General features: G+C 41.5%; 1 protein-coding gene across 1 annotated transcript; it reads left to right on the top strand.

Annotated features, from left to right (window-relative positions):
- Positions 1–337: 337 nt before the first annotated feature.
- LOC311133789 (receptor-type tyrosine-protein phosphatase H-like) lies at positions 338–26,258 on the top strand (the record flags this gene model as incomplete). Its single annotated transcript, XM_084167361.1, has 19 exons — positions 338–409; positions 2,483–2,546; positions 2,953–3,216; positions 14,566–14,829; positions 15,430–15,693; positions 16,081–16,347; positions 16,684–16,947; positions 17,230–17,469; positions 17,629–17,895; positions 18,273–18,366; positions 18,454–18,504; positions 18,683–18,764; positions 19,008–19,098; positions 19,378–19,454; positions 19,889–20,023; positions 20,225–20,347; positions 25,054–25,214; positions 25,482–25,617; positions 26,103–26,258. The coding sequence occupies 19 exons, from the start codon at positions 338–340 to the stop codon at positions 26,256–26,258; spliced, it is 3,072 nt and encodes a 1,023-aa protein (XP_084023487.1).

The following is a 26,258-nucleotide window of genomic DNA, read 5'->3' as shown; positions in this document are numbered from 1 at the left end:
AGACTTGACATGAGGTGACGAGGTAATAAGGAAGTAATAGGCGGGGCAAAGGTCTCTGTGTGTGTGGTTGTTTCAAGCAGAAAAAAGAGAAGTAACAAAAAAACAAGTTGCAAACAGCCATGATATGAGATCAGAGGTGACCGAGAGGAGGACGTATGAGAAAATTAAAAGCAAACACTGGTGGAATTAAGCAAATAAAGGATTGGCATAGGCTACTCAGGGCACGACGACAACCTAGGCAGGCCAACATACTGTTGCTTTTAGTATTTAAGAACTTCAATGGAAAATAGTAATTGGTGTTAGTGCAATTTGTACAGTGAGAACCCTGTGCCTTGGCATGGTTTGGTCTTCATCACTAGCAATGGGATTATCTCACGTTATAATGTGCCTCTGTGTGACAGGAGTGTGGGTAAGTCATTTTCACTTTGCTTCTTGTGTCACTTGAATAGACTGGGCCTCTGGGGTTTCACGTATGCTTGTAGTTTGATTTGATCGTTTTTTACTGTAATTGTCTGCTTAAAAGAAGTTTGTTTAGAGCAGAAAATATGCCTAAATCGATTCAAGCTTAAATGAAACGGCAACAACACTTGAATCAGTACGGTGCACATTAATTGCTGCGTTAGGCAGGTTTTGGGTCTATTTTATTGAAATTCCAATTCAAGAAGTTAAAAATAAACACCTCAATTATTGAGTTGGAATTCCAGTTTTTTCCCTGAAATGACTGAATTCAAATGGAATTGACTCTAACAGGTGTACTGTTAAATGTAGATATTGTACAGTAACATTTTATGACTGACTATTTGTTAAAAGCAGCAAACAATATATATTTTTGTTATACAAAGTAATTCAATACAAATTTGCTTCTATGGCTGCATTTACACAGGCAGCCCAATTCTGATCTTTTGCCACTAATTAGTCTTTTGAACAATCAGATCAGATCTTTTGCCAATAATTGGGCAAAAGATCAGAATTGGGCTGCTTGTGTAAACGCAGCCTAAGTAATGCATCTTGTTGTAGAGTTAGCCCTGAAATGATTTTCTTATCAAAAGGCAGATACCCCCTCAACCAGATGATTGGAAACTGATATACTCTATAACTCTAGCTACTGTAGGACATCAGCTGGAAATTTGACATTTACTGTAGATTGATTTATTGGATTATAACACATATTAACTGGATATAGTTGAAAGAGTTTGGGGGAGATAAAATGCAAACCTTATGAAATGCAACCATCATACACTTACTTCAATGTGCCTAAAGCTTTAAAGGGGCAGTGCAGTCAAAAACGCGATTTTCCTTTTTTAAATGATATTTACACACTATGAGGTCGAAATAACACTGTGAAAGCTTAAAAATAAATTGTAAAAATGGTTGGAATTTCAGCCTGTTCACGTGGGATGGAGTTTTTGGACCATAGCATGACATCACAATCTGATCTGATTATTCTGACCAATTTATATTTGCATATGTATCCTCCTAATTTAAAGGGGTACACGGGGTAGGCTCTAGAGTCTAGATGATCCTATCCACCAATCAGGGCTGTGTATGTAAATATATTTACATTTGTATCAACACGCTCGCACGATCAGGCTGAGCATTTCAATGGCAAAAGGAGGCTCAGGGAAATAAATGATACAAAATGTTTATTTTGAGTTATTCTCATGAAATAAACACACACAGTGATTTATTGGACATACAGTGATGGCATTAAACATTGTTAGCTACTGGTAGTTAGCTGTAACTGGTTTGGTAAGTTTACATTGGAATTAGGAATAGGCCTATTGGAATGGTCAATTGAATTATAACATATTGTATGTAATTAAGGCTGAATAAGATCCCCTTAGATACCGTGAGTTCTTTTTGGACCTCTGAGGTTTATGTCACAATTTGGGTAAATACACAATCATTTCCAGAGAACTGATGTTGTAAGTGATAGACTCCTCTGTCCTGCAGATATTGTACAAATACTGTACAGTTGTACTTTGGTTCCCCATGATACTGTAGTACTAGTAAGACACTAATCAACTAAACTGCTTTATACAAGTAATATTAGTAATAGGAGAGACTCATACAAGGTGAAAACAAATGATAACATTGCAAATCATTTGGGCAAATGTCTATTGGTCGCTATTGGTGAAGTATAGCAAAATGTATGCTTACAGTTTTGGATTTTGAGAAGGGAGGGAGGGTCATTTCAGATCATTCACATGGCTTGATTTACAACTTTCGGTAATGGAGAAGAGCAAAAGCAGAAATGATAACAGCTGTATGAAATGTAAAAGCAGGAAGTGGGAGCAGAAGGTGTGTGTGAGAGCACACTTTGGAGAATCGGTCAGATTTGTAGTTTATTTTGCTGCTGCTATAATCCACCTACTAAATATAGTTCTACTAAAGCTATGTTATTGTGTGTGTGTGTGTGTGTTGTCAACGTTGTCCCATCTTATTGTAGGTTTTTCTAACATAGCTATAATTCTGCTTTCAGTGTCAAGTAACTCCTTTGTCACTAAACACTACAACTACAATCTCGCCTACAACCCCTAAACCAAGTAAGTGTTCAATCTCATACCCTACATCATTTGACAGGTGATTGAGTTATGCTTTAACTTCATGTACATGATATTTGAGTTATATTGCATGCCATATGCTAGGGCCCTGTGTTTTGGTTAATCATGTAACATTAATTGGATTTTAACCTTTATTTCAAGCTTTAACATCAACCTGCCCCCCTTTTCTTTTTATGTCAGATGATCCAGCACCATCCTCAGATAATCGCTTTCATATTTGGTCTCATTTATGGAAAAGGCTGAAAATAATGTTTAAAATCCAGGTCATGTGACATGATTAAACAAAACACAGGGCCCTAGTCATAGCAGATGTGACTAAGTCCTTTTTAGGAGAACAATGATATTGCAAAACATTTTACTGACTGAATTTATCTGTTTTGTGTCTCAGCTCCCGCCAATGTAGGACATGTCACTGTGATAGGGCGAAATGAGACCAGTATAACTTTGCAGTGGAACGAAGTGAATGGAACAGGGATCACTTATGAACTGAAGTTCAACAATGGGTCTAATACTACCAACCCTGTATCTGATGGAAATGGAACAGTGACATACACAGTCTCCCCTCTCACTGCTGGGACAGAATACAACTTCACTCTCTTCACTATGTCTGAGGGTGGCAGCAGCATTGGATACAACTTTCTAGCTGTTACTGGTAGGTGGTCATCGGATACATTTTAAGCTATTAATATATGTCTTTAAGCTATTTATATAGGTCTATAAGCTATTAATATGTCTCTAAGCTCTTAATATAGGTATTTAAGCTCTTAATATAGGTATTTAAGCTATTAATATAGGTCTTTAAGTTGTTAATATGTCTTTAAGCTGTTAATATACAGTTGAAGTCAGAAGTTTACATACAATTAGGTTGGAGTCATTAAAACTCATTTTTTAACCACTCCACAAATTTCTTGTTAACAAACTATAGTTTTGGCAAGTCGGTTAGGACATCTACTTTGTGCATGACACAAGTCATTTTTCCAACAATTGTTTACAGACAGATTATTTCATTTATAATTCACTGTATCACAATTCCAGTGGGTCAGAAGTTTACATACACTAAGTTGACTGTGCCTTTAAACAGCTTGGAAAATGATGTCATGGCCTTAGAGAAGCTTCTGATAGGCTAATTGACATCATTTGAGTCAATTGGAGGTGTACCTGTGGATGTATTTCAAGGCCTACCTTCAAACCTTGCTTGACATCATGGTGAAATCAAAAGAAATCAGCCAAGACCTCAGAACATTTTTTGTAGACCTCCACAAGTCTGGTTCATCCTTGGGAGCAATTTCCAAACGCCTGAAGGTACCACGTTCATCTGTACAAACAATAGTACGTGTTACGCCCCTGAAAAAGGGGGGAAATAATCACGAGAGTGATGCAGTTATGTTTCCTCACTGAAAACTTTAGTGTAATGAGGAAAAGACCGCAATTTCCCCGGGAACTTGGGTGGAGACCAGAGCAATCGATCTCAGGCTCATAGATTAAGAGCATTTAGTAAATCACAGATTAACACTTTTACCCTTAAATTAGGCACCACAAAATAAAGTAATCAATATAACGTTTACACATTCCTCTTCCAATTTTTACCCTTTGTACACTTGACGGATTTTAACCTTTTAACACAATTATATGAATTTTACCAATCTCTATGAACTAGTAATGAATGCATGATCTTTTTAACCTTAGATATTTTAAGATCCTCACATACAGTGAGGGAAAAAAGTATTTGATCCCCTGCTGATTTTGTACATTTGCCCACTGACAAAGACATGATCAGTCTATAATTTTAATGGTAGGTTTATTTGAACAGTGAGAGACAGAATTACAACAAAAAAATCCAGAAAAACACATGTCAAAAATGTTATAAATGGATTTGCATTTTAATGAGGGAAATAAGTATTTGACCCCTCTGCAAAACATGACTTAGTACTTTGTGGCAAAACCCTTGTTGGCAATCACAGAGGTCAGACATTTCTTGTAGTTGACCACCAGGTTTGCACACATCTCAGGAGGGATTTTGTCCCACTTCTCTTTGCAGATCTTCTCCAAGTCATTAAGGTTTCGAGGCTGACGTTTAGCAACAGATTTTCTATGGGATTAAGGTCTGGAGACTGGCTAGGCCACTCCAGGACCTTTAATGTGCTTCTTCTTGAGCCACTCCTTTGTTGCCTTGGCCGTGTGTTTTGGGTCATTGTCATGCTGAAATACCCATCCACGACCCATTTTCAATGCCCTGGCTGAGGGAAGGAGGTTCTCACCCAAGATTTGACAGTACATGGCCCCGTCCATCGTCCCTTTGATGTGGTGAAGTTGTCCTGTCCCCTTAGCAGAAAAACACCCCCAAAGCATAATGTTTCCACCTCCATGTTTGACGGTGGGGAAGGTGTTCTTGGGGTCATAGGCAGCATTCCTCCTCCTCCAAACACGGCGAGTTGAGTTGACGCCAAAGAGCTCGATTTTGGTCTCATCTGACACAACACTTTCACCCAGTTCTCCTCTAAATCATTCAGATGTTCATTGGCAAACTTCAGACGGGCCTGTATATGTACTTTCTTGAGCAGGGGGACCTTGCAGGCCCTGCAGGATTTCAGTCCTTCACGGCGTAGTGTGTTACCAATTGTTTTCTTGGTGACTATGGTCCCAGCTGCCTTGAGATCATTGACAAGATCCTCCCGTGTAGTTCTGGGATGATTCCTCACCGTTCTCATGATCATTGCAACTCCACGAGGTGAGATCTTGCATGGAGGCCCAGGCCGAGGGAGATTGACAGTTATTTTGTATTTCTTCCATTTGTGAATAATCGCACCAACTGTTGTCACCTTCTCACCAAGCTGCTTGGCGATGGTCTTGTAGCCCATTCCAGCCTTGTGTAGGTCTACAATCTTGTGCCTGACATCCTTGGAGAGCTCTTTGGTCTTGGCCATGGTGGAGAGTTTGGAATCTGATTGATTGATTGCTTCTGTGGACAGGTGTCTTTTATACAGGTAACAAGCTGAGATTAGGAGCACTCCCTTTAAGAGTGTGCTCCTAATCTCAGCTCGTTACCTGTATAAAAGACACCTGGGAGCCAGAAATCTTTCTGATTGAGAGGGGATCAAATACTTATTTCCCTCATTAAAATGCAAATAAATGTATAACATTTTTGACGTGCGTTGTTCTGCATTTTTGTTTTGTTATTCTGTCTCTCACTGTTTAAATAAACCTACCATTAAAATGATAGACTGATCATTTCTTTGTCAGTGGGCAAACGTACAAAATCAGCAGGGGATCAAATACTTTTTTCCCTCACTGTACCATGAACTTACTGATACTTTTTAGTGTATAACAGGCTATGAATATTTCCTTTAACCTGTCACACTCTCCCCGACAAAATAAATGTTGTCCCAACATTACCAACATTGTCTTCTTAAACAGTCTATATGCACTGGACGTAGAAAATCCTCTTCTGTAAGCTAGTACTTGAGCAGAGGTCAAAGTTCACAGTTCAAATAGAACCAAGAAGTTATATTCACAGTCCATATCTGTTGACCAGCTGTATAAACAGTCCATAAGCAGTCTTCTCATACTATTGTCAACAGTCCATCAGTTTTAATGATCTATATGCATAGTCTGCTAATTGTCTCTTGTGACAGTCTCTGAAATCAGTCAGTAGTCCATGGTCAAACATGTCAACTCTGTAGCCTCAAGTTTGCTGAAGTCCATACATGTAGGGTGGCTGAAGGTAATATCGCTGTAGTGATGGCAGCCATGGAACCAGTCCTGGTGCAGGGTAGACAGGGAACAACTGTGGCTGTGGCTGGATACTGTAGCAGGAAGGGATACCAAGCTGATCATAGGTGATACGTCTTGGAGGGTGTCTCTCTCTTTGTGGCAGCTGGTAGGCTGGTTCCTCAGGTTCAGCAGCAGCAGTTAATGAAGGAAAGGCACTTAGGGAACGATCATCAGGCAAATTTTCAGCAGGCAAGTTCATCTCCTCAGCAGGCAGATCTTTAACTGTTGTTGTCTCCTCCAGCTGCTTTTCAACAAGAGGCTGTGCTGGTAGCGTATCAGGAACTGGCACTGCAACTGTCTGTTTCACTGGTGGGGGCCTGTGTTCCGACTCTCTTGCTGGTTCAGCATACCTCTCCTCAGGTACTGTAAGAGATGTGGGGACCTGTAGCGGCTCATGATGAAGGTCATACTCATCCCTGCTGTCTTCATCAGAATCTACATTTACATTTTAGTCATTTAGCAGACGCTCTTATCCAGAGCGACTTACAGTTAGTGCATACATTTTTATTTTTTATACTGGAATCGAACCCACAACCCTGGCGTTGCAAATGCCATGCTCTACCAACTGAGCTACATCCCTGCCGGCCATTCCCTCCCCTACCCTGGACCAATTGTGCGCCGCCCCATGGGTCTCCCGGTCGCGGCCGGCTACGACAGAGCCTGGATTCGAACCAGGATCTATAGTGGCACAGCTAGCACTGCGAAGCAGTACCTTAGACCACTGCGCCACTCGGGAGGACTATCTAGAGGCTGTGATGCAGGCTGATGTCTCTTTTTTTTTCTTACTTTTGTCATCTTTAGTAATTTCTGGTTGTGTCTCAAAAGGTAAGTGGTCACAGGACATGAGCAGGTTTCTGTGCAGGACCCGGGAGCGTCCCCTACCCTTTTCTGGTCTCAACTCATAAATTGGCAGGTCTGAACCCATTTGTCTCACTACTGTGTGAATCTGATCTTCCCAATAGTTACGGAGTTTGCCTGGTCCTCCTCTTGGTGTCAGGTTTTTAATCAGGACTCGCTCGCCAGGCTGTAGCACTGATCTCCTAACTTTAGTGTCATAGTACTTCTTACTTCTTTCAGCAGCTTTCTGAACATTTTCATTTGCAATGGCGTATGCTTCTTCCATTGCTCGTTTCCAGTTCTTCACGTAATCTCGCTGGTTACTGGAATCTGCCTCTGTGCACAATCCAAAGAGCATATCAACTGGAAGCCTGGGTGATCTCCCAAACAGAAGATAAAATGGTGAATAGCCAGTCACTTCGCAACAGGTGCAGTTATAGGCATAAACCAGTTTGTTCAGAGACTCCTTCCAATTTGACTTTTGTGTCTCAGTTAGTGTCTTTAGCATTTGCAACAATGTTCTGTTCATTCGTTCCACTTGACCGTTCCCCATCGGGTGGTAGGGTGTTGCCACTGAGTTTCTTTAACTGATGGAACAACTGATTTTCAAATTCTCCCCCTTGGTCATGGTGGATGCGGGAGGGGAACCCAAACTTCAGGGCAAAGTTATTGAAGATGAGATTTGCAGTAGTTTTTCCTGACTTTGATGTGGTGGCGTAGGCTTGAGTGAAACGTGTAAAATGATCAACAATCACAAGGATGTACTCATATCACCCTTTGCATCTGTCGAGATGGAGGAAATCTATACATACCAGTTCAAATGGCTGTGTTATCTCAATGTTTGTCAGAGGAGCTCTTGTTTCATGGCCTGGCTTTTTCTGCTTGACACAGCTATAAGTTTTAGTCACATAGTGCTCGATGTCAGATTGCATATATGGCCAGAAGAAGCGGTCACGTACTAGTGATACCATGCGGTCAGTACCTTGGTGTCCCATGTTATTATGCATAGGCTTCCTTTTGCTCTTTAACTGGCTGCTTGGAACCAGACAGTTTGAAATCGAGCACAGGACGGATGACCGGATCAGATTCTTGTGCTTCTCTTATCCCATCTTTTGGGATCGAGCTGATTGTTGCAGTGGTTGTCTCACCTTCAGCTGATACTGACATAGATGCAGCTGAAAGTGACCAAGGCACAACAGACTCTTTCTGTACCTCAACTGCTTGTATCGTGGCGGCAATGGTGTCTGGTGGAAGCTCCTCAGAACATTCTCTCATCAGTGACTCTACATCCAGTGGCATCCTCCACAAAGCATCTGCATCACTGTTCTCTCTGCCTGGCCTGTACTTTATTGTAAAGTGGAAATCAGCCAATTCTGCAACCCACCTGGAAGTGGTTGCGTTCAGTTTTGCAGTAGACAGAATGTAGCTGAGCGGGTTGTTATTGCTGTATACAGTGAAGGTCGGAGCATAGTACAAATAATCGTGGAACTTATCAGTGATTTCCCATTTTAGAGCTAGAAATTCTAGCTTGCCAGAGTGGTAGTGATAGTTCTTCTCAGCTGCTGTTAAGGTTCGAGAACCATAAGCAATGACCCTAAGCTTCCCATCTTGCTCTTGATAAAGAACTGCTCCCAAGCCTTGGTGTGACGCATCAGTGTGTACAACAAATGGCTGAGTGAAATCAGGGAAACCTAAGACTGGTGGGTGAAGCAAACACTCAATCAGCTGTTCAAGTGCCTGTTGATGCTGGTCAGTCCACAGGATTGACTTGTTTGAGGGCACCACATGACTTACTTTCTTTGTTTTTGCTTTCCGTGGGTGGTCAGGTAATTTCTCTGAATCTGCTTTCAGGAGGTCATACAGACAGCTGGCCCTCCTAGAAAAGTATTTGATGTACTGTCTGTAGTAAGTGAGTAAACCAAGCATTTTTCTGAGCTGGCCCACAGTCTCTGGTCTGATTTCCTTCAATGCTCTTACTGCTTCAAAATCAGCTGGGTCAACTCTGCTGCCCTCTGCAGACACTATTCTGCCCAAATAACGGACCTGGGGTTTAAAGAGATCACACTTACTTGGCTTGAGTTTGATGCCATCCTCTCTGAGACGCTGCAAAACTTTTCGCACATCATTCACATGGCTGTCGAAAGTTTTACTGAAAACTAGCGTGTCGTCCAGATAAGGAATGCAGATGTTATCCCGGAGCCCTTCCAAACATTCCTCCATACAACGCTGAAAAGCTGCAGGAGCGTTCATGAGGCCGAATGGCATACTCATAGAGTCCCCACGGGGTCACAAATGCTGTCGTGATCTGCTTTCTTCACTGATGAACCCCTGGTGATACGCTTTTCCCTGATCTAAGAGGGAGAACCAGGAATTACCACCTAAACTGTCCATGATGTCCTGGACCCGAGGGATGGGCTGGCGTCGGGATGTGTCTTTCTGTTCAGATCTCTGTAATCTATACACAACCGGAGGGTCCCGTCCTTCTTTCTAACGCACACGACAGGTAAGAATATGAAGAGTTTGACTTCCTAACCCAGCCCTGGACTATGAGGTCATGAAGGTAACCCTTCATCTCCTGATACAGTGGCCTGGGCACTGACATGTATGTGCGCTTGACTGGTTCAGAGTCCTTTAGAGGAATGGTCATTTTCAATCGTTCAATGCAGCCAATGTCATTGTCTGATCTGGAGAAGGAGTGACACTCTTCTCTAAGCATTTGCCTAACAACCTCTCTCTGCTCTTCGGTTAGGTGACTTAAACCTACTGGTGGTTCCCACTGTTCAGTAGCAGTACATGGGGTTCGAACGCTGGTGTGATTCACTGTGGCTGGGGTGACAGCTTTTTCAAAGACTTGGGCAGGTAACACAGTCATAATGGTTTGTACTGTACCGATTATTGTGTGTCCTAGCAGGGCAATGTCGTGGTCAGTGGGGTTAGAGACATCAAGCATGATAACTGGAAAAACACCTGGCCACTGCGGGTTCAGGTCTGGCTGGAAAAGCATTGTCATGTCCTCTTTGAAAGGCTGGGAAGCTACACGACACTCAATCTGAATGCTACTGTGTTTTGGTACAGCAACCTTCTCTTTCTTGGTTTTCACTGCGTATTCATCTGTCTGTTCTGCGCTAACAGCCTGTATAAAAGCTCTCACCTTGTTTCTTTGGAGGCTTGGGAAAGCTTTTTTCACTGTACTGTACCGTTTAGTCTTTTCGGTCATTGTCAGGATGTGCTCAATAACATTGAAACCAATGATGGGATGAGATAGGTGACAGCCTTTCATTACCAGCACTGGGATGACCAGTTCCTTTGTTTGGTCAGTTTGAGAGGCTAGCCGAAAAGTTGTTTCAATCCATCCCAGGTACGGCATTTCAGTCCCATTTGCTGCCGTCAATCTTAGATCATCAGGTGAGTCCAGAATTTCTGAAACATCCCTCAGCCTTGCGTTTGGGAGAGATTCCTCTTTCCATTGTTCATCAATGACCGATACCTGAGAGCCTGTGTCCCATAGGGCTTGGAGGTGGTGGCGATTCAGGTGACACTCAACAAGGCACTGTCTGCCGACTAGCGAGGTGACCTTATGGGGGTGGCAAACTTGAGCTAGGGATGGTAAAGAGTGGGCATTTTCCTTTGTACAGGAAAACTTTTCACTGGTAGAGTCAATTTTCAGGTGAGTGCATTTTTCCTTATCTTTAGTCCAATGTTGGTTTTGACATCCTTTGGAACAGTACAGTGTCTCTTTACATGATGAACAATGTTTCAGGTTCTCAAATGAATCTTGTCTGGCACAATTTGCACATTTCTGGGACTTTATGGTAGCTACGGTTAACACTCGTCCCTCAGCGGTAACCCTTCCCCGTTTAAAGTGGCCTCTTTTGATGGTCTGACTCCCCGGATTTTACATCCAGCTTGAAAATGTTCTCCACTCCCACATCGGAGGCAGTGTGTGCAGCGTGCATCTGTTCTGGCCTGCTGGCAGACAAAACACCTCCTTGGAGCTTGAGCAGAGCGGTTGGTATACAGGTTAGGTGCATATTGATGCTGCGCAGGGTCAGGTGCTTGGGGCTGACTGTAGTTGCTGTAATACTGCTGCTGGGAAACAGGTGGCTGGGGGTCCCTATCTGGCCTCCTAATTGGAGATGGGGCATAGGCATAAGGCGGTGACTGAAACACAGGTTGCTGTAATGTCTCCTTAATCTGAGCAATCTCTGCACTGAGACCTTTTAGGGAAGCTACACCTGTCTTAAGTTCAGCTAACTCTGTTAACAGTTCTGCAGGTATCTTAGCTTTGGCTTCCTTCACAGGACACTTTGCAGATGGCGTATCTTCTAACTGGACTACACTTACAGTTGTAGCAGGCTGTGGGGCATTTAACCGCTTTTTGTTTCGTCTTTCTATCTCATTAGCACAAGCAATGTTAAGTTTCTCTAGCAAAACCTCATCTGATGTTTTGCTATCTAGCAGGAGAGGTTGCATGTCTGTCCTGATACTGTTACTCTGGAGACCTGTAAGGACTGTGTGTAAACACATGCGCTGGACTAGAGCAGGGTCATACTTAAGCCCTGATTCTGAGTCCTGGGATGCAAATAGTACTTTCTGCCTCAAATCTAAGACGCGCATCAGGAAGCTTTGAGGGGTCTCCTTGCTATGCTGTGCTTCTGAAGCTAGCTGTTTGTAAAGCTCTGTTGCACTCTTCTCTTGGAAGTGGGAACGCAGGATGCATCTAAGTGTGGGAAGAGTTAGCTGAGGTTTACCTTCCGAGTAGCTACGTAGCTGTGAGCCTGGAGAAATAGCCCTGATTACTGCATCTACTATTTCTACCTCAGGATAGCCTCTGTTAAGTCCATTCTCAATCTGATGAGCAAGGCTGGAAAAAGTCAGTTTATCTTTCTGGCCCGGTTCACCTATCTGACCAGAAATGTTTAACTCTTTGCGCCAGTATGAGCCGGGCTGTGCACTGGGTGAGAGCTGCATGCTCCCCTGAAGATGGGCAGGGGGTTGGGGCTGGTGCAGAGAATCACTGGCTTTGGCTGCAGTACTCTGCTCAGTTCCCACCCCTAGTTTTGGGGTTACAGTTCTCAGTTCCTCTATTCTGTGATGTGTTCCGGCTGTTTCAATATCATGGTCAGTTTGCCCTGTTTTGTTATCTATGCCACTGATCATCTCTGTCATTTTGTCTTTAAGTAGCAACAATTCCGACATGCCGCCATCTTCTAACTCTGCAACTTCCTCTCTTTCAAGGAAAATCATAATGTGAGTCATCAATGATATGTGGGATTTGTCTTGAACATCTCTTCTCTGTTCGCCTGTTATGTCAAGGAAATCACATATGTCTAGTAACTTGTCTTTAGTCAGGGTGTGCAATTCTCCTACTACCTCTTCCTGTAGTTCTTCCAAGGAGGTTGTCATGTTGACAGGAGGAACTTTTACTGTGCAGGAGTTGACTCTGAATTAGATGGTCCTTACTGTCTCTGATGGTCTCTCAATGGCCTCAGTTGACACGTACTTAACCACCAACTTCCAGCTCCCCTCGAACAGCAACACTTTCCTCACTACAGCCTGCCTGGGTTGTTATGTGGGGATTTAGCTGGCTCGGAATTCAGCGACCAGGATGTGGAAACCGGACATCTGAGCAGCTATCTCAGCGGAGCCTCCAAAATGTTACGCCCCTGAAAAAGGGGAGAAATAATCACGAGAGCGATGCAGTTATGTTTCCTCACTGAAAACTTTAGTGAAATGAGGAAAAGACCACGATTTCCCCGGGAACTTGGGTGGAGACCAGAGCAATCGATCTCAGGCTCATAGATTAAGAGCATTTAGTAGATCACAGATTAACACTTTTACCCTTAAATTAGGCACCACAAAATAAAGTAATCAATATAACGTTTACACATTCCTCTTCCAATTTTTACCCTTTGTACACTTGACGGATTTTAACCTTTTAACACAATTATATGAATTTTATCAATCTCTATGAACTAGTACTGAATGCATGATCTTTTTAACCTTAGATATTTTAAGATCCTCACATACAGTGAACTTACTGATACTTTTTAGTGTATAACAGGCTATGAATATTTCCTTTAACCTGTCACATACGCAAGTATAAACATCATGGGACCACGCAGCCGTCATACCACTCAGGAAGGAGACGCGTTCTGTCTCCTAGAGATTAACGTACTTTGGTGCGAAAAGTGCAAATCAATCCCAGAAAAACAGCAAAGGGCCTTGTGAAGATGCTGGAGGAAACAGGTACAAAAGTATCTATATCCACAGTAAAACGAGTCCTATATCGACATAACCTGAAAGGCTGCTCAGCAAGGAAGAAGCCACTGCTCCAAAACCGCCATAAAAAAGCCAGACTACGGACCCTGTCACGTTCGTTGAGTACAGGATTGGACCAAGGTGCAGCGTGGAATGCATACATGTTTATTCACTAAGTTAACACACGACAAAACAACAAAAGCAACATAACGTGAAGCTCACAATGGCTACAAGCCAAACAAGAGTCAAGATCCCACAACATAGGTAGGCAAAATGGCTACCTAAGTATGATCCCCAATCAGAGACAACGATCGACAGCTGCCTCTGATTGGGAAACACACCCGGCCAACATAGATCTAAACATACTAGATCTACACATAGATATACACATTACATAGATCCTCACACCCTGACCAAACCAACTAGCGAACTCTATGTCAGGGCGTGACAGACCCCAAGCATACTTCCAAAGTTGTGGCAAAATGGCTTAAGGACAACAAAGTCAATGTATTGGAGTGGCCATCACAAAGCCCTGACCTCAGTCCTATAGAAAACTTGTGGGCAGAACTGAAAAGGCATGTGCGAGCAAGGAGGCCTACAAACCTGATTCAGTTACACCAGCTCTGTCAGGAGGAATTGGCCAAAATTCACCCAACTTATTGTGGGAAGCTTGTGGAAGGCTACCCGAAACGTTTGACCCAAGTTACACAATTTAAAGGCAATGCTACCAAATACTAATTGAGTGTATGTAAACTTCTGACCCACTGGGAATGTGATGAAAGAAATAAAAGCTGAAATAAATCATTCTCTCTACTATTATTCTGACATTTCACATTCTTAAAATAAAGTGGTGATCCTAACTGACATAAGACAGGGAATTTTTACTAGGATGAAATGTCAGGAATTGTGAAAAACTGAGTTTAAATGTATTTGGCTAAGGTGTATGTAAACTTCCGACTTCAACTGTATGTCTTTAAGCTGTTAATATATGAAAGTGCATACTGTACCTGTACAGTGAAACATTTGCATACTGGTTGAAGGGTCATATTTGATTTGCCTCTCTACTTATTTTTCAGCTCCCATACCGGTAGCTAACATTTTACTGACTGAATTTTTCTGTTTTGTGTCTCAGCTCCCGCCAATGTAGGAAATGTCAGTGTGATAGGGCAAAATGAGACCAGTATAACTTTGCAGTGGAACGAAGTGAATGGAACAGGGATCACTTATGAACTGAAGTTCAGCAATGGGTCTAATACTACCAACCCTGTATCTGATGGAAATGGAACAGTGACATACACAGTCTCCCCTCTCACTGCTGGGACAGAATACAACTTCACTCTCTTCACTATGTTCAAAGAAGTACCAAGCAGAGCATACAATTTCATCGCAGTCACCCGTGAGTGTCCTAAGAATGGATTCTGTGTTATTTCTTGCATGCTTAAATGACTCTATATTATGTCAATGTATGCACTCATGACTGTAAGTCGCTTTGGATAAAAGCATCTGCTAAATGGCATATAATATCATGCTAATGATGTCTTAGATAACATTACATCTACACTTTCTAAAATCTACAAAGTGAGTGACATGAGTTGTGAATGCATTGTGAATTCATTGTAAATACATTGTGAATTAATTGTAAATAAAATGTATTTACAATGAATTCACAATGTATATACAATGTATTTATAATGTATTCACAATGTATTTACAATGTATTCACAATGTATTCACAATGTATTTACAATGTATTCACAATGTATTCACAATGTATTTACAATGTATTTACAATGTATTCACAATGTATTTACAATGAATTCACAATGTATTTACAATGTATTTACAATGTATTCACAATGTATTCACAATGTATTTACAATGTATTCACAATGTATTTACAATGTATGTAAATACATTGTGAATGCATTGTAAATACATTGTAAATACATTGTGATCCATTAATTGTCATTGTTATCTTCCTGTCTTTCTATCTTAGGTCCCCTCAGTGTAGATGGTGTCAATGTGACAGGGCAAAATGAGACCAGTATAACTTTGCAGTGGAACAAAGTGAATGGAACAGGGATCACTTATGAACTGAAGTTCAACAATGGGTCTAATACTACCATCCCTGTATCTGATGGAAATGGAACAGTGACATACACAGTCTCCCCTCTCACTGCTGGGACAGAATACAACTTCACTCTCTTCACTATGTTCAAAGAAGTACCAAGCAGAGCATACAATTTCATCGCAGTCACCCGTGAGTGTCCTAAGAATGGATTCTGTGTTATTTCTTGCATGCTTAAATGACTCTATATTATGTCAATGTATGCACTCATGACTGTAAGTCGCTTTGGATAAAAGCGTCTCCTAAATGGCATATAATATCATGCTAATGATGTCTTAGATAACATTACATCTACACTTTCTAAAATCTACAAAGTGAGTGACATGAGTTGTGAATGCATTGTGAATACATTGTAAATACATTGTAAATACATTGTGAATACATTGTAAATACATTGTAAATACATTGTAAATACATTGTGAATTCATTGTAAATACATTGTGAATACATTGTGAATACATTATAAATACATTGTGATCCATTAATTGTCATTGTTATCTTCCTGTCTTTCTATCTTAGGTCCCCTCAGTGTAGATGGTGTCAATGTGACAGGGCAAAATGAGACCAGTATAACTTTGCAGTGGAACAAAGTGAATGGAACAGGGATCACTTATGAACTGCAGAACACCACTGGGACTAATACTATCATCCTTGTATCTGATAAAAGTGAAATAGTTACATACATAGTATCACCTCTCACTGCTGGGACAAAATATGAGTTCACTCTCTTCACTTTGTTTGAAGGTGTCAGGAGTATTGATGGAAGTAAATTATCTGCAGTCACTGGTAAGTTGTTGTTGTTGTTTTTTTTTTTGGGGGGGGGGGGGGGGGTGATACTGGATTGTCTTTTAGTATTTTCATGGATCACTCGTGTGAGATACATTAAATACTGATATATCTATAGCCTTAAAAAATATATATGGTTTATCTTCACACAAATATTTTGATTAAATAAAATATTGACATTTTAGATTTGGATTCATGCATTATAACTCTGGAATCGTCTGATACTGAATAGTTATTGGGATTGTATAAAATCAGACATGTACAGTAGTCATTTTTGAAGTGGTCCATTGACTGTGTTGATTGGTTATGTGTCTTCTCTCTGTCTCTCTGTATTAGCTCCCCTCAATGTTGAGGCTGTGACTGTAACAGAGTCAGACCGCACTGAGACCAGCATAACTCTGGAGTGGAAAAAGCCGGCGAATGGAGTCTCCAGTTATGTGCTGCAGTTCGGCGATAAGGGAAATATACCAATTAATAAATTAGGAGAAACAGTGACACATCAAGTTTCATCTCTCGATGCTGGGAAAAGATATGCCTTCACCCTCTTCACTGTGTTTGAAGGCATCAAGAGCAGTGGAGAAAGCAACTTCACAGTAACAAGTAAATGTGATTTTTTTACCTTGATTTCCAATTACAATCTCACAGTTCTTACCCTACAATTATCCAATCAGTTGTTTTATGTGGCTACAGTGATAGTTAGCTCTTCAAGTTGGTCCCACTTTATTTGGATAGTGGTCTAGAGTTTTATATACTATTTAGAAGGGTTGAATCTAAACTCAGCAAAAGTATTGCCTGAATAACACACTCATTTCACACATAAAAACATAATTGAATCCTTAAATGTGAAAGCTATTAACAGAAGTCCCTTGCTTTTCCCTGCAGAAATATTTTGTTCTGCTTTACACTGGGAGGTCACCAACTCATCCATTCAGACTGTGCTCCAGTCCAGTGAAGTCTCCTATGGACAGGCAAATAATGGAAGTCAAACTGGAGAACACGTCAGACCTAACAATGGCAATCTGTCATTCATTCACCTTTACCCTGGCGCAGTTTACAACGTGACTCTTTGGTTTAGACAGGATTCTAAAAAACTTCTTATGTGTGAACACATGGAGACTGTGGGTGAGTCAGTCTTTTACTTTGTCAAGGTGACCTATTTTGTTTAGTCCACTTTTCCACTAATTATATTAGTAGTCTAGCATTGATTTATTATGGTACACCTGTAGGATAGTGACTTTAGCAGGGAGTTAATGTGACATCTTCCTTTTTTGTTTTAATCAGTTCCTCCAGCGCTGATAAGTCCAAGATGTGACTATTTGTCTGGTGGCTACGCTTTCTCTCTGGCCTGGGATGTGCCGGAGGGAATATGGACAAGTGTGGAGGTGAATGTGACTGGGAAAAGCCCTCAGACGGTGAAGGGAATGTGTGTGATGAAGGCAGACATCGATGGGGTTCAACCTGCCCAGACCTATCCAGTGTCTTTGGCATTAATCTCTGGGCCTCGGATGAGTAAGGCTGTCTCTTTCAGCTGTAATACAGACCCAAGAGGTGAGTGAGCCTGGCATTTATCTTTAACTCATGTTAAAAGGTTCAACGATTGGTCAATGATATCTGTATTACCACCGATAACAGTATCTACACACAGCATGATGTGATATAGCTGCCATGCCTTCTGCTGGCAGAAAACCATGGGATCTCACCTGCTTCCTGTATTCAAAATGGAGAGCTTTTATATCTTGTTTTATATGATATTTTGATACTAAATGTGTGTTGGTCAGTAGGCTTATGTTGCTCAGTATCCGTGGAAGAACAGACCATTGTTATTATGATGATTACTCTTACATGTTTAGAAGTAGGCCTATAACCTATTTATTAACATGTCATGCCCTAAACTCTCATACTAAGCCCAGGTTTCTTCCCTATAGGGGTCATTGCAGGGTCAGTCATGGCTGTGCTGCTACTCTGCCTTCTGGTTTGTCTGGTTTTCTTCATATGGCGTCAGAAGCCAGACATGTTCAGGTTGGTGCTGCTGCCTTCACAATGGTGTTAGATAGGGAAACCATTTGGAATCAATAATCAATGCTTTTCTTTTTCCTTTTCCAATAGCCGGCCCAAGTCGTTGTTTGTGGAATCCAAACTAGCCAGCAATAAATTAAAGTATGTACAGTATACAGTTCATTTTCAGTATTTACGAGTCAGGTTTAGCCTTAAACTCAACCCTTTAGCAACTATGTATAGCAAGGCCAATGACACGTGCATTCGACATCACAGCTGTTAATAACCGTAACGACTTTGAACTATTCAACTGAGAACTTACTATCTTCTCTTTTCCCAGAGCTATTCCCATGGGGAAGTTTCCAGACCACTTCCACAGAATGAGCGCTGACACGAACAGAGGATTCAGTGAGGAGTATGAGGTAGCTATAAGGATAACATGCTTTCTCTGTTTGTTTTCATCATGGTGTTGGTAATGCAAAGTAGTTGGGCGATCGTCCAACGTTGTATTCCCTGTGTTTTTATTTTGTCATCTTGTAATTATTTTGTCATCTTTGTCATCCATCCGTTTGTCTGTTCATAAGCCTTTAGCTGACCCTTCTGAGTATGTAAACATAAATGAGTTTTTCTTTACATTATGATCTATGGTTTATATCTCTATGCAGGACTTCATCCCTGTTGGCACAGAGCAGACTAGAAAAGCAGCCCTTCTGGAGGAGAACAAGAACAAGAACCGCTTCACCAATGTACTGCCATGTAAGTGTATTCTGGCTGCTATTTCTGCACATATGAACAACATACAGTTGTTGAATTGACGTCACCACTTGTTATTGCAATAATTTAACTTTGTGTCAGCCAATTGACCAAGTATAATAGGGTGGATCAGATATCCCTCAGATTCCAGGCGGAGTTTTGGCTTAATCACCCCACTTGCAGATTTTATACAGTTAGAGGTTATAGTTTTAAATGGTTATAATCCTCAAAGTGAAGTTGTTAAATCATCAAGCGTTTTAAATCCTTTCTCTCTCTCTCCAGATGACTGGTGTCGGGTGAAGCTAACCAAGCTAAACCAAAACATGAGCTCTGACTACGTAAATGCCAATTACATGCCTGTAGGTACAGCAGCATGTCAGTCACTGATTTCCTAATAAAGAGCAATGTCCATATCAGTCCTAGATATCCTATATAGGTATTCTTACTCTGACTGCAGTAAGTAGATCAGTACTAGAATTATCTACTATACTGATCTGAACCTTGATAGCCTACTGTAAAAGGCCCACTTACGGTAAAGGCTTGGCTTGAAACAAAGGTCAACTTTAAGTTATTTGCCGGTACACGTTCTTCAATACATCGCCACACAACCCTTTATGTAAGTTATAAAATGTCATAATGTAATAATATTCTAGTGTCACGTTACAATATCGCTGAATCATATGATGCCTTAGAGGAACTTCTTACACCTATAAATGTTTACACATCTGAGGCATTAAAAATGACTATAAATAGAATAGGTGTGTTTTGTTAACCCTGATGCTTTTTGTCGCAGGGCTACGGTAACAGCAGACAGTACATCGCTGCACAGGGTCCCCTGCCCACCACCGTCAACGACTTCTGGAGAATGATCTGGGAGCAAAGGGTAAAGGGTGTGGTCATGGTAACCAACTGCACCGAAGGAGGGAGGGTGAGTCCTGTTGGAGTCCGAGTTAATGTGTTTGCTTTGCATTGGGTGTGTGGAGAATGTGGTGACATCACAGATAAACAGTCATAGAAATAGAATCACTAGAACGGGCGAAGACCCTCAGAACATGGCAATTTGACAGATTAGATTCTATGTACTGTATTTATATAGATACATTGACCTATTCTGTCTGTGTCTCCCTAGAGTAAATGTGAGCAGTACTGGCCTTTGGACTACACCCCTTGCCTGTACGGAGACCTGTTGGTAACAGTCCGGTCCGAGAAGAGGGAAACCAACTGGACACTGCGGGAGTTTGTAGTGAAAAATGTAAGTATAGTGCTTGTTCTACTTATGGAACCTGGGTCATCGTGTTCAGTAGGGCACACAGTTGCAGAACTTTCTGCTACAAAAAATGAAAATCTCTGATCTTATTGGAGAAGATCAGATTGTTCCTTTCGGTAGTACTCTGTTTCAAAATGTTTTCTCCCTACTGATCACCACCCTGGACAAGGTTTTCAGTGCATGCTCTGCTTACTACCTGTGTGAATGTCGCCTCTGCATCTACATTTACATTACATTTGAGTCATTTAGCAGACATCACAGTTGAAGTCGGAAGTTTACATACACCTTAGCCAAATACATTTAAACTCAGTTTTTCACAATTCCTGACATTTAATCCTAGTAAAAATTCCCTGTCTTAGGTCAGTTAGGATCACCACTTTATTTTAAGAATGTGAAATGTCAGAATAATAGTAGAGAGAATGACTTATTTCAGCTTTTATTTATTTCATCACATTCCCAGTGGGTCAGAAGTTTACATACACTCTATTAGTATTTGGTAGCATTGCCTTTAAATTGTTTAACTTGGGTCAAACGTTTTGGGTAGCCTTCCACAAGATTCCCACAATAAGTTGGGTGAATTTTGACCCATTCGTCCTGACAGAGCTGGTGTAACTGAGTCAGGTTTGTAGGCCTCCTTGCTCGCACATGCTTTTTCAGTTCTGCCCACAAATGTTCTATAGGATTGAGGTCAGGGCTTTGTGATGGCCACTCCAATACCTTTACTTTGTTGTCCTTAAGCCATTTTGCCACAACTTTGGAAGTATGCTTGGGGTCATTCTCCATTTGGAAGACCCATTTGCGACCAAACTTTAACTTCCTGATTGATGTCTTGAGATGTTGCTTCAATATATCCACATAATTTTCCTTCCTCATGATGCCATCTATTTTGTGAAGTGCCCCAGTCCCTCCTGCAGCAAAGCACCCCCATGGCATGATGCTGCCACCCCCGTGCTTCACGGTTGGGATGGTGTTCTTTGGCTTGCAAGCCCCCCCTTTTTCCTCCAAACGTAACGATGGTCATTATGGCCAAACAGTTCTATTTTTGTTTCATCAGTCCAGAGGACATTTCTCCAAAAAGTACGATCTTTGTCCCCATGTGCAGTTGCAAATCGTAGTCTGGCTTTTTTATGGTGGTTTTGGAGCAGTGGCTTCTTCCTTGCTGAGCGGCCTTTCAGGTTATGTCGATATAGGACTCGTTTTACTGTGGATATAGATACTTTTGTAACCGTTTCCTCCAGCATCTTCACAAGGTCCTTTGCTGTTGTTCTGGGATTGATTTTCACTTTTCGCACCAAAGTACGTTCATCTGTAGGAGACAGACCGCGTCTCCTTCCTGAGTGGTATGACGGCTGCGTGGTCCCATGGTGTTTATAGTTGCGTACTATTGTTTGTACAGATGAACGTGGTACCTTCAGGCGTTTGGAAATTGCTCCCAAGGATGAACCAGACTTGTGGAGGTCTACAATTTTTTTTCTGAGGTCTTGGCTGATTTCTTTTGATTTTCCCATGATGTCAAGCAAAGAGGCACTGAGTTTGAAGGTAGGCCTTGAAATACATCTACAGGTATACCTCCAATTGACTCAAATGATGTCAATTAGCCTATCAGAGGCCTCTAAACCAGGGGTGTCAAACTCATTTTAGCTCAGGAAAATCTATTCCCAAGTGGGCCGGACTGGAAAAATCATGGTATATATAACTTAAAAACAACAACTTCAGATTGTTTTCTTTGTTTTAATACGATCAACATACAACATAAAGCTGGAGCCTGAGGACAGTGTGTCCAAAATAGTACAAGCACAACATCACTATTAATCATAAAACACGTCAAGTTATTTGAAAGTTCTGAGGACAAAGAACACACAAACGCACAATGCCTCAGTGATTAACAGAACTGTTTCACAGATCACAGAACTATATCAGGGTGTAATTTCTCAGGCAGAAATGTAGATAAAAATAATGAAATCCTGTTCCCCAAACAAGTGCAAGAACCACAGAGTCAAGAATAGGTTAAATATACAAATAAAATAAAATCAATTAAAAACAATAGCACATCAACATAAAAACATATAAACATAAAGCTGGAGCCTGAGGACAGTGTCCAAAAGCACAACATCACTATTAATCATAAAACACCTCAAGTTATTTGAAAGTTCTGAGGACAAAGAACACACAAACACACATTGCCTCAGTGATTAACAGAACTGTTTCACAGATCACAGAACTATATCAGGGTGTCATTTCTCAGGCAGAAATGTAGATAAAAATAATGAAATCCTGTTCCCCAAACAAGTGCAAGAACCACAGAGTCAAGAATAGGTTAAATATACAAATAAAATAAAAACAATTAAAAACAATAGCATATCAACATAAAAACATATAAACATAAAGCTGGAGCCTGAGGACAGTGTCCAAAAGCACAACATCACTATTAATCATAAAACACCTCAAGTTATTTGAAAGTTCTGAGGACAAAGAACACACAAACACACAATGCCTCAGTGATTCACAGAAGTATATCACAGATCACAGAACTATATCAGGGTGTCATTTCTCAGGCAGAAATGTAGATAAAAATAATGAAATCCTGTTCCCCAAACAAGTGCAAGAACCACAGAGTCAAGAATAGGTTAAATATACAAATAAAATAAAAACAATTAAAAACAATAGCACATCAACATAAAAACATATAAACATAAATCTGAAAGCGTTGCTCAAACTCCCGTAACAGTCCCGTTATTTTATCTTTGAACCGCTTCATGTCTGCCACATGTTGGGTCGCGCACACGTTTTTCAGACAGGGGAAGTGAGCTGCATCACCACCGGCAAGTTGCGTCTCCCACAATGACAGCTTCAACTTGAAAGAACGTATGCTGTCATAATACTGCGTGACAACTTTGTTGCGCCCTTGCAGCTGTTTGTTCAAGTTATTCAGGTGCTCTGTAACATCCACCATAAATGCAAGGTCCTGCATCCATTCTGCGGAATGAAATTCTAACACTGGTTTGCCCTTTTCTTCCATGAACTGTTCAATTTCTTCTCGTAAATCAAAGAAACGCCTCAGCACAGCACCTCGGCTTAACCATCTTACCTCAGTGTGGTATGGCAGGCCATAGATGTGGTCTTTCTCTCTGAGAAGGCTGTCAAACTGACGGTGATTCAGGCTTCTGGATCGGATGAAATTAACAGTTTGGATGACCACCTTCATGACGTTATCCATCTTTAATGACTTGCAACACAAAGCCTCCTGGTGCAAAATACAGTGAAAAGTCAAAAAATCACGTCCTCCATTTGCAGATTGCACTTTCTCTCTGAACTTTGTCACAACGCCTGCTTTTTTCCCGATCATTGAGGGCGCACCATCTGTAGCCAGGCTGACAGCGCGGGACCAGTCCACTCCGACCCTGTCCAGCGCGCCGACGAGTGCGGTAAAAATATCAGCTGCTGTCGTTGTATCTGTCATCGGCACCAACTCCACGAACTCCTCGGTGACGGTCAATGTGTCATCAACTCCGCGGATGAAAATGGCCAGTTGTGCAACATCTGTAATGTCCGTGCTTTCATCAATTGCAACCGAAAACGCAATAAATGACTTTACTTTTTGCTTCAACTGGCTGTCCAAATCCACTGAAAGATCGGAAATCCTGTCTGCAACTGTGTTTCTTGTCAGGCTGATATTTGCAAAAGCCTGCCGCTTTTCAGGGCACACGATCTCCGCTGCCTTCATCATGCATGTTTTTACAAATTCACCCTCACTAAATGGTTTTGAAGCAACTGCGATTTCATTAGCAATGAGGTAGCTAGCTTTCACTGCAGCGTCACTGATGTCTCGGCTGTGAGTAAACACAGACTGCTGTTTCTTCAGACCCGCCAACAGTTCATTCACCTTCTCTCATCTCCGCTGTCCTTGAAAGTTGTCATATTTGTCGGCATGAAGACTCACATAGTGGCGACGAAGGTTATATTCTTTCAGCACTGCAACATGCTCTGAACACACCAAACATACAGCTTTCCCATTCAATTCCGTGAATAAATAGGATGACCATTTTTCTTGGAACACTCTGCACTCTGCGTCCACTTTTCTCTTTTTTGACAGAGACATATTGGGGCAATGAGGGTGCCAAAGCACATAATGTTAAAAGTAGAAGCCATAATAAATATCGCGGGCAAAACAAAGTAGCTCATTGGCTGCACGTGCTTGACCTACTTGCTCTGCCCCGGTATAAACAGTTTGCTTGCTTAACACAATTGCTATTGCGCCATCCAGTGGACGCAATTGGAACAGCAGTTTATTTTATTGAAAAATTGCAGCGCATTTTTATACTTTACAAAATTATTATTATTATTATTATTATTTTTTATTTTTTCACGGACGTTTGACACCCCTGCTCTAAAGCCATGACATCATTTTCTGGAATTTTCCAAGCTGTTTAAAGGCACAGTCAACTTAGTGTATGTAAACTTCTGACCCCCTGGAATTGTGATACAGTGAATTATAAGTTAAATAATCTGTCTGTAAACAATTGTTGGAAAAATGACTTGTGTCATGCACAAAGTAGTTGTCCTAACCGACTTGCCAAAACTATAGTTTGTTAACAAGAAATTTGTGGAGTGGTTGAAAAACGTGTTTTAATGACTCCAACCTAAGTGTATGTAAACTTCCGAATTCAACTGTAAATACTTCTGTCTTCCAGAAGGACACATCCGAGGAACGCCCTGTGAAACACTTCCACTTCACGGCCTGGCCCGACCACGGAGTCCCAGAGGGAACGGCGGCTCTGATCCAGTTCAGAGGGCTGGTCCGACAGCACATAGAGAGCCGTGAGAACACCGGACCCACTGTGGTGCACTGCAGGTAATGTTACAGTACTGACAACACCCAGCCATTACTTTATACAGAGAAAAATGCTAAATAGGGATGTACAATGTGGCAACCCTATTGAGGTGTTCCAAGAACGCACCGTTAACCAACAAGTGAGGTGTGTGTACAATGACTGGTGGTGACAGTGCAATTTTCCTTATAGAAGTATAGGCCTAGTTTTAGGTTGTCTCTTCCTTGAACTGGATTATTCTGTGCTCTATCTGTAAACGTTATGTTTATATTAATCTCCCTGTTTCTCAGTGCTGGGGTGGGGAGGACGGGCACCATCATTGCTCTGGACGTGATGCTACAACAACTGGAGAGGGAGAAGGCGGTGGGCATCGCTGCCTTTTTGCACAAGATGAGGCTGAGTCGACCGCTCATGGTTCAGACAGAGGTAAGGTCTGAGTTAGCCTAATGCAGACGATCACCACATTCACACCAGATACTACCCTAAAACATGGCAATATCTATTGATTAGGGTTGGGCGATATCTAGATTTTCATACCGTCATACCGTTTCTGTACCATACCGGGGTATATGGTATTACCGAATGTGCACAAAACAATTTAGGCAACAAGGATGTTGATCCAGGAGGGGATTGAATGTATCTGCTGTAACCAAGAAGCTTGATCTTGACATCTAGCCACTTAGCTAGCAAGTTAGCAAACCAAATGCATAGCTGGAGGCCTGAGCTGGATATCATTTATTTGACACATCTTAGATTTCTTATAGTTATACTTAACTTATAGTTATAAGCAGTGGTGTAGCACACAGCCCCGCCCTCTTTGGGTATAATGACTAAAGGTTTGATTTAAAAAATGTATACATGACTTATGAGGCTATATTTGTGGCTTATCATTGCCATTTACATTCTTTCAGTCGCAGTATATTTTCCTGCACCAATGCATCATGGATTCTCTGGAGCCCAAAGAGAAGATGATACAAGAGGCCCTGTATGAGAACTCGGACCTGATCTACGCCAACGCCACAGCACTGAGGGAGTTTCAAGCTGGCAATCCAAAGGTCTTAAGATAA

The sequence above is a fragment of the Coregonus lavaretus genome, assembly GCF_964263955.1.
Source record: "Coregonus lavaretus genome assembly, chromosome: 1".
NCBI classification, from domain to species: domain Eukaryota; kingdom Metazoa; phylum Chordata; class Actinopteri; order Salmoniformes; family Salmonidae; genus Coregonus; species Coregonus lavaretus.
This window is presented reverse-complemented; position numbering and strand designations above follow the sequence as displayed.